We start from the raw sequence: 16,693 nt of genomic DNA on the forward strand, positions 1-16,693 counted from the left end.
TTTTGTTAAGCACATATTGTAGAATATAACGGAGACCTTAAACGATTAATCGTTGACTCAAACCTCTTTCAGCAGCTGTCGGCGACGAGTAGAGTACAGTCTAGATGGTTTAAAAGTTGCAGATGTCCTGACCAGTGCACATGACGATATTCAATTTGAACTGTCATTCAGCTGTGCTCTCAGAGTTGGTTATATATAGAGCCTTTGAGTCATCTCCCACCACAGGTGTAATCCACGTTTTGAGAGTTGGGTCACTTTCCCAATCATTACTGTTGCCTATATTTATGCCTCTTCCACATAGCTATCACTTGAATATACAACTACAAGTTATCGTGCTAAAAACCTGTCGGTCATGAATGATCACGTCTGCCTGCTGATCACTGATTGGCTAAAAGTGTGTGCTTGTCTGTAACGTCAACACCAAAGCCAGCCGACTCTGCTTGGGCCTGTGTGTTTAGTAACGTCATAATGACTGATTTTATGGAGTACATGCACACTTGAGTTTTGTTTATTAACCAATTAGACTATAAAATTTAGATGTTTGAAAACCGCCAAACTGACCCCAAATTTTGTTCACCCGCCCAAAACAATTTTTACCCGCACAATCAAATTCAAAACCTGTCCAAACACTGAGCACTGATCAATAGGCAGTTGTCCTGGCCTTAAACTGACACCTGGTGGTGTGGATACACAATGTAAAATCAAATGTTTTCAGTTACATTGTAAAAAAAGCTGGGTTAAAAACAACCCAAGTTGGGTTGAAAATGGACTAACCCAGCAATTGGGTTGTTTTAACCTAGCGATTGGGTTGTTTTAAAGCAAACATTTAACCCAACCACTGGGTTAGTCCATTTTCAACCCAACTTGGGTTGTTTTTAACCCAGCTTTTTTTAGAGTGTACCAATGCCAATTGTACTTTTCGCAGTCAGCCACAATTAATTTATTCAGGAATTATTTATTCCATTAGTGAAAGCATCCAATTGCAGAAAAAAAGGGAGTAGTATTTGGTTGGTCATGTGATCTCAAAATGGCGGCCCCCATGAGGCGACCCGCTCCATGTATGTTACTTTATATTTTTTTTAACAAGATTTTTCAAAATAACTATTGCTTTTTTAGTGGGGAAAAAAAACATTTTTGTTAAGGAACTAATTACTGAGTTCTTCTTTTAGATTTTTTTGTGTTATGACCAAAATTATGTTTTTCTCCATTATTCAGATATTCAAATGGAGAGGCGCTAATTCATTTAGTCTAAAACATTTTCTTTATTATTATTATTAATGGTTCTAAAAACAGTGTTGTTATTGTTAACTAAAATAGTTACAAATCATTTTGTTAGTTGAAAAAAAAAAGCCTAAATAATATAAAATATTAAGTCTTTCTTTTGATTTCGGGGTGAAATATGACCTGGATTCCTTCTTGACAGGTTTCATCAGATTCATCCAAAATGGAAAGAGGTGGGAGAGAAGAGAGATGAATCAAGTTAGAAGTAGGAAGCAAGCCAGACTGTGTCGGTAGGATCACAGATGGTCGTTTAGCCTCCCAAAGAGACCCATCGTTTCAGTAATCATTTAACACTGCAGGCCTGTCGTCTTCCACCACACAGTTTCGCCTCTTCTGCTCTGACCCTCACGGCGTGTGTTTCTGTCACCCATACTGCGTTCTGTGTCACCCACCTATCAACTCCACAGCTCCATCAAGGCTGATTAACAACCTCTGTTGGCCAACTACATCTGATGTACACGTCCCTCACGGTGCAGTGCTGTTATGAGCTGCTCTGTGCTCTGTTGGTTAACATCGCATACCCATGTACTTGTGCCAAGCTTTGAGCAGTGCGGTGCCAGTGTAGATTCACTGGCTCGCTGGTTGATTCATGTTGACACCATTACTGTCATTTCCTATCTCTTCCACGGTGGCTCTCCTCTCTGCACTGTCCTCCCCTCACCAGAGACTTATGTAAGACCGGCACTTTACTCAGTGCCCTAACTAGGCACGACAGGTTTCCACACTGAAAGAGAATATGCTGCAAAATCACAGCCAATCAGAACATATTTCATGTTTAACATCTTAAAAAAAAAAAAAAAAGGTTAGGGCAAATCTCAGATAAAAATAAACATGAAATCAAAACTCAGACTATTTACTTTAATTCATGTTCATCACAGTGCACATTATTTCAAAGAAAACTAATTTTGTCTTTGTAATTTTTCATCAAAATGTAATAACTTTACTATGTGACGGACATCATTACTTCCTCTTATTTCTAGCCCCGCCCCTCCAACTACTTATAGAGACACTTTTCAGTCAATCAATCGATACGAAGGTAACACTTTACAATAAAAACAATAGTGCATTAGCAGTGAGCAACATGTTTGTTACAGTATTTATTGCTCTTTTTAACGTTCATTCATGTTAGTTCGGGTCCATTACATTTTTTATTTTAATATGTAATATTTTTGGATTAAAATATCCAAAAACCATTAGAACAATGCTATATATTTTTTTGACTTGTGTACTTACATTATCCCAAATGTGTCCAAGAATGTTTAAATCCATATACGTGCGTCGCCTATCAATGACATCATACCCGCGTTACCTTCGATTTCCGGTGAGCAACTTTAGATACATTCTTCGACAGAAAACAAATCATAGTTATATAGCTCAACACAGTTAGTCTTATTGTTTAAATCTCGTTTTCATGATTTACCGCGAGTACCATGTTTTACCATGCCTAATATCAATCTAGCTTACTGCAGTGTGCAACAAGTGTCTCATAGTAGCCACCGAGTGAATGCACAGTGTAGCATTATAACTTTCACACTTTCATTATCAGTGTTGGGAACGTTTCTTTAAAAAGTAATTAGTTATAGTTACTAGTTACAAATTTACTTACAAATAGTAACTGAATTACATTATTATAAAAGTAACTAATTACCAGGGAAAGTAACTACTGTGTTACTTTGGTTTTTTTTTTTCAAATGTTCAAATATGTCAAATAACTTGGATGCCCCCAATATAAAATATGATAAATGAATGAATTGGACACTAAATAGAATAAATTATTATTATAAAACATTAATGTACACTATTGTAATGTTGCTGTGGGACAATGTGAGAGACACCTATCAAATTCAATACATTATTGTAAATATTATCAGTAGACCTACTATAGTGTAAATATTGTGTAAATATTATGAGTACTATGCTACTATGCCATGTGATAATGTGAGGTGCTTCATTTAGATTAGAATTACTTGCCACCGACGTGGAGAGACTCTTTCTTCCTGGGCATAAGTTGCACGTTACATAAGCATTCATTTACCTTTCACCTCAACGAGGGAAAAGTAGTGCTTACTGTATACTTCCAGTTTGCGAAAGCTACCTTTGAAGTCGTTGGACTTGCCATCGCTCTGACTCCTCCTGGTCGTTGGTGTGTGTGACTGTGATATGCGTGTGTGTCATAGGTGTGTATGTGTGTGAACTCAACCTATCAACCGCAACCTTGTCTCCCACCCACCAATCAATCATCATCATCGCATACACACACACACACACCAACCAACCAGAGAAAAGAAAATGTTGCAGGTCCGACTGACAGAGAGCCTGTTCGGATGAAAACCGCTTCAGTGAGCTCAATTATAGTAACGCCGCATTTTATTCTCAGTAACGCTAACGGCGTTGTAACGGGAGAAACAGTCATTTGTTTGATTACTCGTTACTAAAAAAAATGATTCCGTTAGTAAGGCCGTTTATCTATAACGCCAAAAAAAAATCCAGGCATCATCAAGCTACACCTTTGTTCTGAATAAGCGCCCTCTAGCGGCGGAAAGCTACATATTGTGGCTTTAATACTGTATATTTTTCATGTTAATGTAATCAACTAATTTTAACAAATGAGACCTCATTGTAAAGTGTTACCAACAAAATCAACGCCCTTAATTTTTCCTGGTTGAATACCCTGTATCATTTGGAAGTTTGTCAAAATCCATGTTGATGAATGTGGAAGAGAAAGCTTTCATCGCTTGTTCCTTTGCGCTCGTAGGTTGTGACGGTGTTAATCAGAATCTCATAAAGAACCACAAGTCAGTACTAAAAAAAATACACATAAAACACAAAACCGATTTTGTACCAGTGCGACTGATGGTTTATCAGTTTGGCTGGTTAATACAAAAACTTAACATGGAAGAGGAAGGAATAAATTATAATGATGATAAATGATGATATTCTAAATATAATACTATTCTAATTATTACTAAGGCAACTTAAACACGCTTTTACTTATGAGGATAATAAAGTTGCATAGCATATGAGCATATGGTGTGAATCAAAATCACATAAAGAACCACAATAAGTCAGGAAACAAAAATATACAGTATATTTCAATGCATAGATCAAATCATAACAGCTTCAAGAGCAGCATGAACAGTCTGTGACTATATCATAATCGACAGCAAAATAATCATCCCACAGAAATGGATGACTAATACTTTTTAATGTGAGATTTGATTGTCATGCTCCATCTACTGCAGGACCTTTAACTCCACATACTCACACAGACACAGAGATGAAGTGCAATGATTTCTCCCTGCACCTGAAGGCCGCTGGGAAAGAACAGGAAGCTTGTTTGATACTAGCAGTCTGACATAAAGTGCACTGTAGGTCATCAGGAGCTGGTGAGCAACAGCCTGAAGAAAACAGTTACACATTTTTTTAATTTAAATCTTAGATTCAAGGCAAGGGAAGCTGGTTTCTGAAACACCCAATGGTGCAACTTGCGCACATCATCAGTGATAATATGTGATGATATTCTAAATATAATACTATTCTAATTATTACTAAGGCAACTTAAACACGCTTTTACTTATGAGGATAATAAAGTTGCATAGAATGAATAAAGATATATTCTTTTCATCATATCATGTCAAGTCACCTTCATACTGTTTATATATAGCGCTTTTTACAATACATACTGTTTCAAAGCAGCTTTACAGTGATAATAGGAAATGAACGCAACAAAGATTGTTTTGGCTGTACAGCAGCTCTAGAAAGTCATTGTCCAGGTGTTTTTTTTGTTTGTTTTTTTTATTAGGTTTTAGGTGTTTTATATTCAAATTCATAGGAGTTTGAATCACTGCAGGAATGAAAGAGGAGTTGTATATTTATCCGATGATGCATAAATTTACCAGAATGGTGATGCAAATGATGGAATATTTCCTTATAAATAACCAATAATAATAAGACATTATAAGAGGGAGTCTCTCAAACCGCAGATGACCAGCATGATTTGTCCCATTGATTTTCCTAAACTGACAATTGCTCGGTTAGTGCTTTGAAAGATTATTGAGCGTCCTTATTTATATCTAAATCTATGAGTCTCTATTTAAAAAATGGTAAACATACTATAATCTTCTATTTTTCAACATGTGAGTAAATTTACATTTTCTGCCTAATTCCATCTCAAACTGCCACTGGTAAAAATATAGTAACATTGAATGATTCATACAGTATATAATAAATATTTATTTTCACCTGATTTGCTAGAGTGACGTCAGGCATCAGGCTGAAGTGTTTTGTGAGTTTAGAGTCTTCCCGTTGACTGGTTGATGAACTTCTCTCTTGTCCCTCCACCAGCAGGGGGCGCTCTTCTTCTGGAACCTCCTCATCCTGTAATCCACCTTCAGGATCCAGGGTCGTGACCTCAGTCACTAGAACTAGGTGGGACATTCTTTTCTTGAGTTTGTTCTGCAGGGTAAAATGGGAACTTTGTGACAGTATTTCATCCTCTCAAAGAGTTATTTTAGTATCATTAGAATATTAGTGATTCATTTTTTGAATTGGTTTTCGTAATTTTGTTGTGTTGTGTCATTTGTATTAGTTATTGTATATTTTTTATTCATTTGTTTCATTGTGTCATTTTTATTTCAGTTTTAGTTTTAGTTATTTTAGTACAGTGCATCATTAAACTAAATGAAAAGGAGAAATGTTGCCGGGCTGAAAACTAGCTGAAATAAAATACGTTTACAATTTTTACATTTTATTTTGTTTCAAGTAACAAAAATGGGTAACAATTTATTTTACAGTGTCATTGTTACATATGTTACATGTACTTACTATAGTAACAACAGTAAATTATCCATAATTACATGCAGCTAACCCTCAACAAAACCCTAACCCTATAGTTAATCAATATTACTCAGTACTTAAATATATAATTACATTGTAACAATGACACCTTAAAATAAAGTGTAACCCAAACATGTATAATACCCTTGTTCTCTCATAATTCCCTTGTTCCTTAGAGTTAGACTAAACAACCATAAACTGTTGAAGTATGACGCAGCATATGTGAATATTTATCATGCAACACTTTGCCCTACAATTGTTTGATGGCCCATTATATTTTGAGTACAAAACATTTTTGTATTGATTACTTTCTGTAGAGCCAAAAAGCATCAACATAAGAACAAATCAATGAACAAAAGCAAGCCAACCTGTACTTGATCTGTGACAAAACTCATGTCGTCCAGCGCTTCCACCAGACAACTCAGACACGGGGACAAGTCCCAGTATACACAGAAGAGCTGGAGGCAGAAAGAAAACAGCAGTTAAACAAGTTTGTTCATAAATTTAAACATTATCAGTTCCATCACAGACTACAGAAGAAAATAAACAAGATAAGGATGTAAATCAGGAAGGTATTCAGTTATCTGATTAAACAGTACAGCTTACAGTCTCTCATACCAATAAACAGTTAACTGTTAATCTCCCCTTCCACCAAATCTTGCTTACCAATTTAAAAATGGTAATAACGATGTGATACACATTCACGTGATTTTGGTCAAAACATAATAGAAGTGTTCATTTGAAGTGAATTTCATTTTTCTTTCTTTTCACTTCCAAATAAAAGCAGGAATATTTTTAGTGCTAGTGAAAGAAAATCAACATGCTGTTAGTTATGCAGTTGATGCTTAATGTGTTGTATTTTAAAGGGTTGGTTCACCCAAAAATAAATATTCTGTCAGCATTTACACACCCATGACTTTCTTCTGTGGAACACAAAAGAACATACTGTATTTTGAAGAATGCTCTTGACTTGACTTCCATTGAATGGACAAAAAAAGATTCCACAAAAGAAAGAAAGACATTCAGGTTTAGAACAACATGTAGTGAGTAAATGATAACAGAATAAAATTTTTTGCTTGAACTAACCCTTTAATGTCACCACAAAATCATTCTTATTTTTTTTTATAGAATATTGCTGTATTTATTAATAAATACTATCCATGCACAAAAAAAAAAACATTTACCCTCATCATCTTTAATCAAAATAACTTCCCTTCCCACTAACAGCTCTCTTCTCTGATAGCATGTTTACTGGCACGAGGGCAGGACAACCATTATAGCAATAGCAAACCAATGACTACGTTTACATGCTCCCACATAATGCGATTATAATAGTATTTTGACAATATTGCGATTAAACTTTACCTCATGTAAACGCAATACTTTGATCAAACTAATGCGATTAAGCTCATAATCGTAGTAACCACAGTCGCATTAAACTAGGTGGCGTATGCTGATTTTAATCGCATTAAACAGTCATGTAAACACATTAATCGCATTATTACCATTCTGATTAAAGTGTGCATGTGCACGGACGTACACAGATAGCCTGTGTTGTTCACACAACTTCATGAATGAACTTTGTGACATAATTCTGAAGTTTTCTCTTCTCCAAATCACTAAACTGCTCCGTATATCTTCATGTAGACGGCGCAAAGAACACGACGGCTGCGTAGGCAAACCCGGCATTGCGATGTTCATCACGGCACTGAATAATATATAGTAAGCTATGTCCATAAAAATGTATTATGAATTTGATGTGAGTAGATTAAAACAATGGCCGGTAACATGCATACTGTATGTGTAACGGAGGCCAGCTAGTAGTCGCTGTGCGAGTAAACCTCATTCCTCTGATCTCACGAGACGCTATAGCGACTGACGCTAGAGGTTGGAGCGGGCGGTTTGAACAGGAGGGGTTACATTGGTGCCGTGACCCAGATGGGAGTGAGATTTAGGGAGGGTGAGTGTAACGGAGGCCAGCTAGTAGTCGCTGTGCGAGTAAACCTCACTGCTCTGATCTCAAGAGACGCTCTAGCGAGTGGCTAGGTTGCAGCCTTTAGCCTTCTCGTTAGAGTGTCCGACACTCATGCCGGAGTCCCGCTTGGAGCGGGCGGTTCTAACAGGAGGGGTTCCATATGCCTATCCGAGTGTGGTATAACTACTGTATACTTATTAGCTAATAATCAGAATAATGAAAATTGCATGTAAACTGGAGTGAAGAGTTCTGCTCATGTCATGTAAACGCGTATTAAGACCTTACTCTGATTATTATAAATCACATTATTGGTGCACATATAAACAAAGTCAGTGATTCAATCAATTCCCGATGGACAAAATTAAGTCACACCCTACAGTAAGAACTTTATTCAACAATTTCTTCTCTTTTCATGTGAGCACCACGACGCATGCGTGTGGTGCTGACGCAGGAGCTGACATAGAACAAGGAAGCTCTGCACTGTATTTAAAACATGGACAGCAAGGGAGACTGACACAGAAGTAGTCTCAGCCTCAGACGTCATGCCCACGTAATGTTGGCTGAACGTCTAATGCATACGGTACACTCTTCTGGAAACACTACAGGAGTTTCGAAGTCGTCATCTGATTGGTTGAATTCTACAGGATGTCCATGAGACAAATGGAACAAATGCCGTGACTCGTGGAAGAAGAACGCCGTCTTGTTTACAAATGTGACAATGAGCGCATACCTGGATCAACTAAACGCTGGATTTTTAAAAGTATGTGAAGTTCGCGGCTCCATTGTCGCAGTAAACTTGAACAACGTTTATGAATTAATAATTTATAGATGCACGCCGGTCTGTTATTGCAGGGACATCGACTTTACAACCCCAAATCAGAAAAAGTTGATTGTAGAAAGTGTTAGATTCAAGGCAAGGGAAGCTGGTTTCTGAAAGTGATTTCTAAATTTACTTTGACTTGTATTTCATTGCAGACAATATGAACACAAAATATTTCATGTTTTGTCTGGTCAACTTCATGTCATTTGTAAATATGCATCCTTTCCTGTCATTCAGACCTGCAACACATTTCAAAAAAAGTTGGGACAGGAGCAATTTAGGGCTAGTAATGAGGTAAAATGGTTAAATAATGATGTGATTTGAAACAGGTGCTGTCAACAGGTGATTGTAATTATGATTTGATACAAAAGCTGCATCCAAGAAAGGTCTAATCCTTTAGGAGCAAAGATGGGCCGAGGATCGCCAGTTTGCCAACAAATACGTGAGAAAATTATTGAAATGTTTAAAAACAATGTTCCTCAAAGAAAGATAGGAAGAGATTTGGATATTTCACATTCAACAGTGCATAACATAATTAAAAGATTCAAGGAATCTGGAGGAATTTCAGTGCGTAAAGGACAAGGGCGCAAGCCTAAGCTGAACAACCGTGATCTCCGATCCCTCAGACGGCACTGCATCAAGAATCGTCATTCATCTATAAGCGATATCACCACATGGGCTCAGGACTACTTTGGCAAACCTTTGTCAAGTACCACAATACGTAGTTACATCCACAAATGCCAGTTAAAACTGTACTGTGCCAAAAGGAAGCCCTATGTTAACAGTGTCCAGAAGCGCCGTCGACTTCTCTGGGCTCGGAGGCATCTGGGATGGACCATCACACAGTGGAAACGTGTACTGTGGTCAGATGAATCAGTATTTGAGGTATTTTTTGGGAGGAATGGATGCCGTGTGCTCCGGACCAAAGAAGAAAAGGATCATCAGGACTGTTACCAGCAACCAGTCCAAAAGCCAGGGTCTGTCATGGTATGGGGTTGTGTCAGTGCCCTTGGCAAAGGTAACTTGCACTTCTGTGAAGGCACCATTAATGCTGAAAAGTACATAGAGATTTTGGAGCATAATATGCTGCCTTCAAGAACGTCTTCCAGGGAAGTCCATGCATATTTCAACAAGACAATGCAAAACCACTTTCTACACACATTACAAAGTCCTGGCTGCGGAGGAAGAGGGTACGGGTACTTGACTGGCCTGCCTGCAGTCCCGACCTGTCTCCAATAGAGAATGTGTGGCGCATTTTGAAGCACAAAATGCGACAACGAAGACCCCGTACTGTTGCCCATCTTAAGACTTGTTTGCAGGAAGAATGGGACAAAATTACACCTGCAACACTTCATCACTTGGTGTCTTCAGTCCCTAAATGTCTTTTAAGTGTTGTGAAAAGGAATGGCAACATTACAAAGTGGTAAATGCTTTACTGTCCCAACTTTTTTGAAATGTGTTGCAGGTCTGAAGGAAAGGATGCATATTTACAAATGACATGAAGTTGACCAGACAAAACATGAAATATTTTGTGTTCATATTGTCTGCAATGAAATACAAGTCAAAGTAAATTTAGAAATCACTTTTTTTTTTTTTTTTTTGTGTTTTCCATACTGTCCCAACTTTTTCTGATTTGGGGTTGTACATTTTCACGCCCATAGATATCCATAATAAAGGCTAGATGTCTTACGGCGGAGTCTCTAACGTCATCACCGGCGGCCATCTTGTCACAGGCAGGGCTCTGTGGTACCTGATGATCTGAATGAACACAAATACTCTTATCTCACTGAAATTTTGACGGATTTACAAATGGTTTGGTTTCTTACAAACGTTATTAACGTGGCTATAATTATGGATGCTTGAACAAATTATGAATAATTTTTCATAAGTATGCAGTGTCATAACTACATCTCTGGCGTTTATAACAAACCAAACAGTTTGAAAATCGGTTGAAAATTTAGCAAGTTATGGTTATTTAAAAAGTACACGCACCATTAAAACACAATGTTATGAGTGAGCGAGCTGACTGTGACAAGATGGCCGCCAGGTGCGGACGTCGACCTCCATTGGCCAGCAACACGCACGAGACATCTAGCCTTTATTATGGATATCTATGTTCACGCCCCTAAACATGGGAGGGGTCTCTCGGATTTCATCAAAAATATCTTAATTTGTGTTCCTAAGATAAACGACAGTCTACTGGTTTGGAATGACATGAGGGTGAGTAATTAATGACAGAAATTTCTTTTTTTGCTTTCATTTCCTTTAATTTCTTTTAACGCTTTAAATTTCTCATGCTGCCAAAGAGGATGATGGGAAATGTTGTTTTGTGAGCAAGACACCGCATATACTGGTTAATTAGTAACATTTTCTAGCAAGCTTTATCACATAAAATGTGTACAAAGTACATTGCACAATCAACACCGATCATTTCCTGTTACATTTCACCATAAAACTTAAATTGGCACGTCACCCAACTTGAAAAGTCAAAGCTTAAAGCTGATTCTCATGATTATTCTGATAAGACTTGCAGGAAGTATGAGCCTAGATACAATATGCAGTACAGAACAGGAGCAAATTACCTGCAGTTTTCCTCTGCATTTATGCACCCAGTCGGCCACTCCCAACAGCAGCCTGTGTCTGACCATGTGCTCATTGACCCCCACCAACCGCACGTCTATGTTCATGTTGATCTGAAACAGATACACAAACACCTGTTAATCTGCATTCAAAGAGAATACAGGATTATTTATTCAAAAGACTGAATTAGACCTAACAAGAAAGAGAGAGTGATGTCACGTGACAGCCCACCTCTTTGTTGCTGTAGTGGAAGATGAGCATGATGGCGGCGGTGAGGATTATGGACACCAGACTGACACACAGACAGAGTACCCAGAAGTTCGCTGTACTGCCTTCAAGGTACATGTGAAGGGACGAGTACACAGCGCACCACAGCACCAGATACAAAAACTGCAACAGACACATAACAATTCCTGTATTTCCTTTCAGTCACCTGATCCTCCAAATTCCTGCCTGGTTATTTTATCCTTATATATCTGTCTGCTGATTGGATATGTTATTGTGAAATGTGATCAGAAGGTTAATGACAAGGGGGAACATGATTTTTGAATCCAAAATGTACTATTTTTAGTTGTTGTGGGGGTGGGGTCAAATTAAAATCCAAAATGAAAAGATAAATTAAAATATTTAAAAAATACAAGAAATTTAAGTTTGCATAAAGAAAATTAATCTTGTTTTCCATTACCATAAAGAATCTGGGTGTTTTACTTTTAGTAAATACCATTATTTTCATTGATTTATTCTTATTAGATTGTTATTATCACACAAAAAAGATTTAATGTATTACAGTAAATAAAATACTGTAAAGTATTTTATAAAATAACTATAACTATTGTATAGTGATAAAGTTTCAATAGGCTAATCGTTCTAATTTTATGAGAAGGGAATTCCACATCACATCACTATCTATAACAATAATGACACTTTAAGAATTATATTTTTTATTTTAATTGAGAGCCAATTAGAATCCAAATGACTTTAAAGCACTCAAGCATTTAAAGTGACAGATGACAAAACTGCAGCCCGCTTATCATAAACAGAACAGTAACATGTTATGGTGAGGACGTTAATATAGTTATCGTAATAGTTATCTTTATGGTTATCATTCTTGGTGTGAATGGGCCTTAAAACATAATCAGATTAAATTAAAGGTACATCCAAAAATACTACATTTGATAATGCTTTACAATTCAAGAAACATGTACAGTTTGCTATATATTTAAATGTAGTTTATTTAATATATCTTTGTTGTAAGCAGTAAATATAGATTTTAGTATAGAATAGTAATAGATTTTTCACAATTAATTAAAATCTTGGTTCTAAAAAAGACTTTAGTTTCTTTGAGAAAAAAATAATTTTGGAGTGAAATATGAACCAGGCCTGCATTAACAGGTTCTGTGAGTTTCACCCATAGTCCTGTTGACTTTGTTCAGTGCTGGAATGTGTGTGAACTTTAGAGATTTAGAAAGGGATTTCTTACCGGTGCCATGATGAAATTAAAAACATTTGAGTTGAAAAGCAGGTATCTTTTGACGGACGGATGGTCCAGCGCTAAATGCAGTGGACCCTCAAAATCTTCTGTTGGAATCTGGAATAGATTTAACATCAAAACACAACATGTAAATAAGTTGATTAATTTAGAAATGGGTATAAATGATTGTTAAGCATGCTGGAAATGTACTAGCCTGAAAGCCATTGCTTTCCAAAAGAGTCCTGCAGTGTGAAAAGTCAAACGTGGGAGTGAACCAAGAAGAAGTGGGCACAGATGCCACACACTGACCTGACAGAAAGACATCCAGTGAGGTCAATTAAACAGTTTAAATCTGAAATCCAGTGTTTAATACGAGTGTGTCTCTTGTTGTCAGGGATAATTTGTGCTGGATTTAAATGACCTATTAAGAATTGAAAATAAAAGTATTGTATTTAAAGGATGGAAACATATTTCTAATTCCTGTGGTTTTACAGAAGAATACAGTATGGCATGTTATGAGTCATTAGAGAATTACAAGCATTTCAGAACTATTGTGTCCTTCAGGGCAATAAACCAGCTGGTAATAATCACACTGCAGTCACACTAGTGTTCGATGATTTAAGTTTTATTAATACTGAAAGGGGACAGGCAGAGAGAGGAAAGTACCATTCCTCCATGTGGACGCTCTGCTTCGCTCTCCTGCTGTGGCTGACTGTTCTCTGGGGGATCCAACATCACTTCTTTCCTCTCCATTACACTGCCGCTCCCTCTCCTCCATGGTGACGGCCACTGTCAGAACCTGCTGGAAAACATGTGCACCAAAATATGAACACTTTCTCACAGCAATTTGCACACTCTTAAAAATAAAGGTTCCAAAAGGGGGTTTACACAGCGATGCCACAGAAGTGAACAGTTCTTAAAAGAACTTAGTGTGAAGAACATTTTAATAATCTGAAGAATTATGTGGAATAGAAAGGTTAATTATGGATGTTAAAGGTTCTTCATGGAACCATCGATGTCAATGAATAACCTTTTTTTTAAGAGTGTATAAAAGAAACAATTACCAAATTTAAAAAGAGCCAAAATGGAGGCAGATGATTGTGAACTTGTAGGGGCAAGATTTAAAGGGATAGTTCACCCAAAAATGAAAATTAGCCAATGTTTTACTCACCCTCAAGTCAGGGGTATATGACATTCTTCTTTCAGACGAATACAATCAAAGGTATATTAAAAAAATGTCCTGGCTCTTCCGAGCTTTATAATGGCAGTGAATGGCCGTTTGTGTTTTGAAGTCCATAAAAGTGCACTTATCCATTATAAAAGTGCTCCACATGGTTCCGGGGGGTTAATAAAAGCCTCTGAAGCTAAGCAATGCTAGCCTAGAAATCTAGACGCACCCTAGCGGCAGCAAATCTATTTTGCAGCCAGGGTAGTCTAGCAACTCTCCGTTGACTTGCGAGCTGGAAAAAACAAACTCTAGTCAGGACAATCACATGTATAGAGTCGGTGGGCGAGCTTAACATAATGATGGCAGAGTTGCGGCGGTTCCGTGTGCTACTTGTAAACAAAGAAGCTGGCGAACGGCGGTGTTTCGAATCGGCTTTGGCCGCGACTCTGGAAGACTTGGAGTTAAGCTTTTCTTTGAGAAAAGAACAAAGAATGGCACTGAAGTCATTCTTAAAAAAGGAAGATGTGTTTGGAGTTTTGCCGACCGGATACGGCGAAAGTTTAATCTATCAACTAGCTCCGCTTCATGTTGCTCTGGTTGGTTGTAGCGCTATCCAATTGCGTGCAGATGGAATTTGAAAGACAACCGTTTGTCCCGCCCCTCGGATTGAGCCCTGCTATTGGTGAGTTCCCAGACCCAACATCTTGATGTGGGTCTGGCTTGTCAGGCTAAAGCGATGCTTTTGTGTAAGAAAAATATCCATATTTAAAACTTTACAAACTGTAATCTCTAACTTCCACTAACTGTCATACGCGCGTTCACGAGACTGGTGTTCCAGCGTATGACGTATGGACGTTCCGATGAGAATATGCTAATTCTTGCGAGAACCAAGTTTTGTTTTGCTCTATCCTCTGCGCTTCCGCGTTCGTCACTGAAACTTATGCTACGCCTGCGTCCTACGTCATACGCTGGAACGCCAGTCTCTCGCGAAGGTGCATTCGACAGTTAGCGGACGTTAGAGATTACCGCTTGTAAAGTTTTAAATATGGATATTTTTCTTACTCAAGCGCATCGCTTCGCTTCAGAAGGCCTTTATTAACACCCTGGAGCCGTGTGGAGCACTTTCATAATGGATAGGTGCACTTTTATGGACTTCAAAACAGAAACAGCCATTCACTGCAATTATAAAGCTTTGCGAAAAACTGCGCACACCAAAACTTATTTTGGCGTATACATTCCACGACATTGCACACTCGTACTATTGATACGCATTGTCAAGAGATCGTGTTGGTGCCATATACTATAAAATGTGATATGTAATGTCACATAAGAAAAGCTAAATTTATGTTTACTGCTATGTAAATGTATTCAGTGGTTTCATAAATATAAATAGCTTATTCAAATGAGATCTTGCACTCAAAAAGCAGTCTAAAAAGGAGTGTTTAAACTTCAAAAAAGCCAAAAGAAATGACAAAGAGCACGATGACAAACCTTTAGTCAAGGCAGCTTGTTTCAGTCGATACTTTCAGCTCAGTGCACTGCCTGATTAAGAACAGGAAACACCATGATCTTGCCATCAACTTCTCTTTTTAGAGTTTCGTATACAAGAAAGTAAGGAAGATGTTAGGGTTTCTCAACTTTAAAGAAAACAAACAGCATTTCTTAACCAGTTTCACAGAATTTGTTATTGTAAGTGATTGCAAAAAGTGTTTTATGCATACACAATATGCATCAGTGTGCATTAACATTTGCATATTATAGAGATACTGCTTCAGAGAGCTGTTAATGCTTTAACCTTGTGACCCAGGGAACACAAATCAAGAAAGTTGGTCAGCAATTTCAACAAACCTGCAAACACACAATAGCGTTCACAGCTCACTCCACTGCAGCTGACTCCTCCAAGCTGAAGAAAGTGCAAAGACACAGATATTATACAGCATGTGTGTAAATATAGATTACCCTGAAAATGATCCCACTCACCCTTGCTTGTTATTTAATGCAGCAAACACATTTTACTGCTGAAGAACAGAGTGTGCATGTGACAGCAAGTCCCTCTCTTCATTGTGTCTGCATCTGTTTCTTCTCAGTCATGCCTGCTGTTGCCACAACCTTCGTTCTTTTTTCTTGTGAGACTCCTCCCACTGTTTTAACTCTTATTTATTTAGCTCTTCATATCACTTTGTTCCTCCGGTACAATTACAATTCTTGTAGTCTCGTAAGTGCTCTCTTTCTCTTTCACTCTCTGTGAGTGTGTCTTCCTCTTTATGTGGATGCAAAACTGATTTTAAACCCTCCCCTTTAGTGCTCTTCCTCTCTCTCTCTACTTTTTCATTTCTTTTTCTCTTAGCTTGTGACTCAGCTCAGTCTGAACACATGACTGCAGGAATGTACACACAATTTCACAGACCAATGCTAAAATGTGTGCGCTTGTGCTTGAATAAAGTGTGAGCCCAGGAAAGAGAAACACACATGACATAATGATGTTTTCACATGTATATACTGTTGCCAAAATTGGTGCTGGTCAATGAGTTTATAGAAAGCAAACAAAACAGGTTTTGAGTC

General features: G+C 37.7%; 1 protein-coding gene across 12 annotated transcripts; it reads right to left on the reverse strand.

Moving 5' to 3' along the window:
* Positions 1-1,903: 1,903 nt before the first annotated feature.
* On the reverse strand, positions 1,904-16,483 carry tmem268 (transmembrane protein 268). 12 transcript variants are annotated; one of them, XM_079830197.1, is made up of 12 exons: positions 16,112-16,403; positions 15,980-16,034; positions 15,623-15,673; positions 13,630-13,765; positions 13,178-13,272; positions 12,973-13,080; positions 11,724-11,882; positions 11,495-11,605; positions 6,486-6,575; positions 5,524-5,736; positions 4,547-4,679; positions 1,904-2,020 (listed from the first exon to the last, which is right to left on the reverse strand). In XM_079830197.1, exons 4-12 carry the CDS (start codon positions 13,739-13,741, stop codon positions 1,980-1,982), a joined length of 1,062 nt encoding a protein of 353 aa, XP_079686323.1. In that variant the 5' UTR covers positions 13,742-13,765; positions 15,623-15,673; positions 15,980-16,034; positions 16,112-16,403; the 3' UTR covers positions 1,904-1,979. The 12 variants fall into 12 exon arrangements, with proteins under 12 accessions (XP_079686323.1, XP_079686327.1, XP_079686329.1 ...); XM_079830201.1 differs by having other exon boundaries at positions 15,623-15,716; positions 16,112-16,383; XM_079830203.1 differs by having other exon boundaries at positions 13,630-13,762; positions 16,112-16,368.
* Positions 16,484-16,693: the final 210 nt, after the last annotated feature.

The sequence above is a fragment of the Gobio gobio genome (assembly GCF_949357685.1).
Source record: "Gobio gobio genome assembly, chromosome: 11".
In the NCBI taxonomy this organism is placed as follows: domain Eukaryota; kingdom Metazoa; phylum Chordata; class Actinopteri; order Cypriniformes; family Gobionidae; genus Gobio; species Gobio gobio.

Excerpts from the sequence above, each read along its gene's own strand:
- tmem268 (XM_079830197.1), bottom strand. The coding sequence starts at position 13,741 with ATGGAGGAGAGGGAGCGGCAGTGTAATGGAGAGGAAAGAAGTGATGTT. Across the intron at positions 5,737-6,485 it reads TTGTCACAGATCAAGTACAG|AACAAACTCAAGAAAAGAAT; the intron begins GTTGGCTTGCTT and ends TTTACCCTGCAG. Across the intron at positions 2,021-4,546 it reads CACTTCATCTCTGTGTCTGT|CATATTCTCTTTCAGTGTGG; the intron begins GTGAGTATGTGG and ends GTGATTTTGCAG.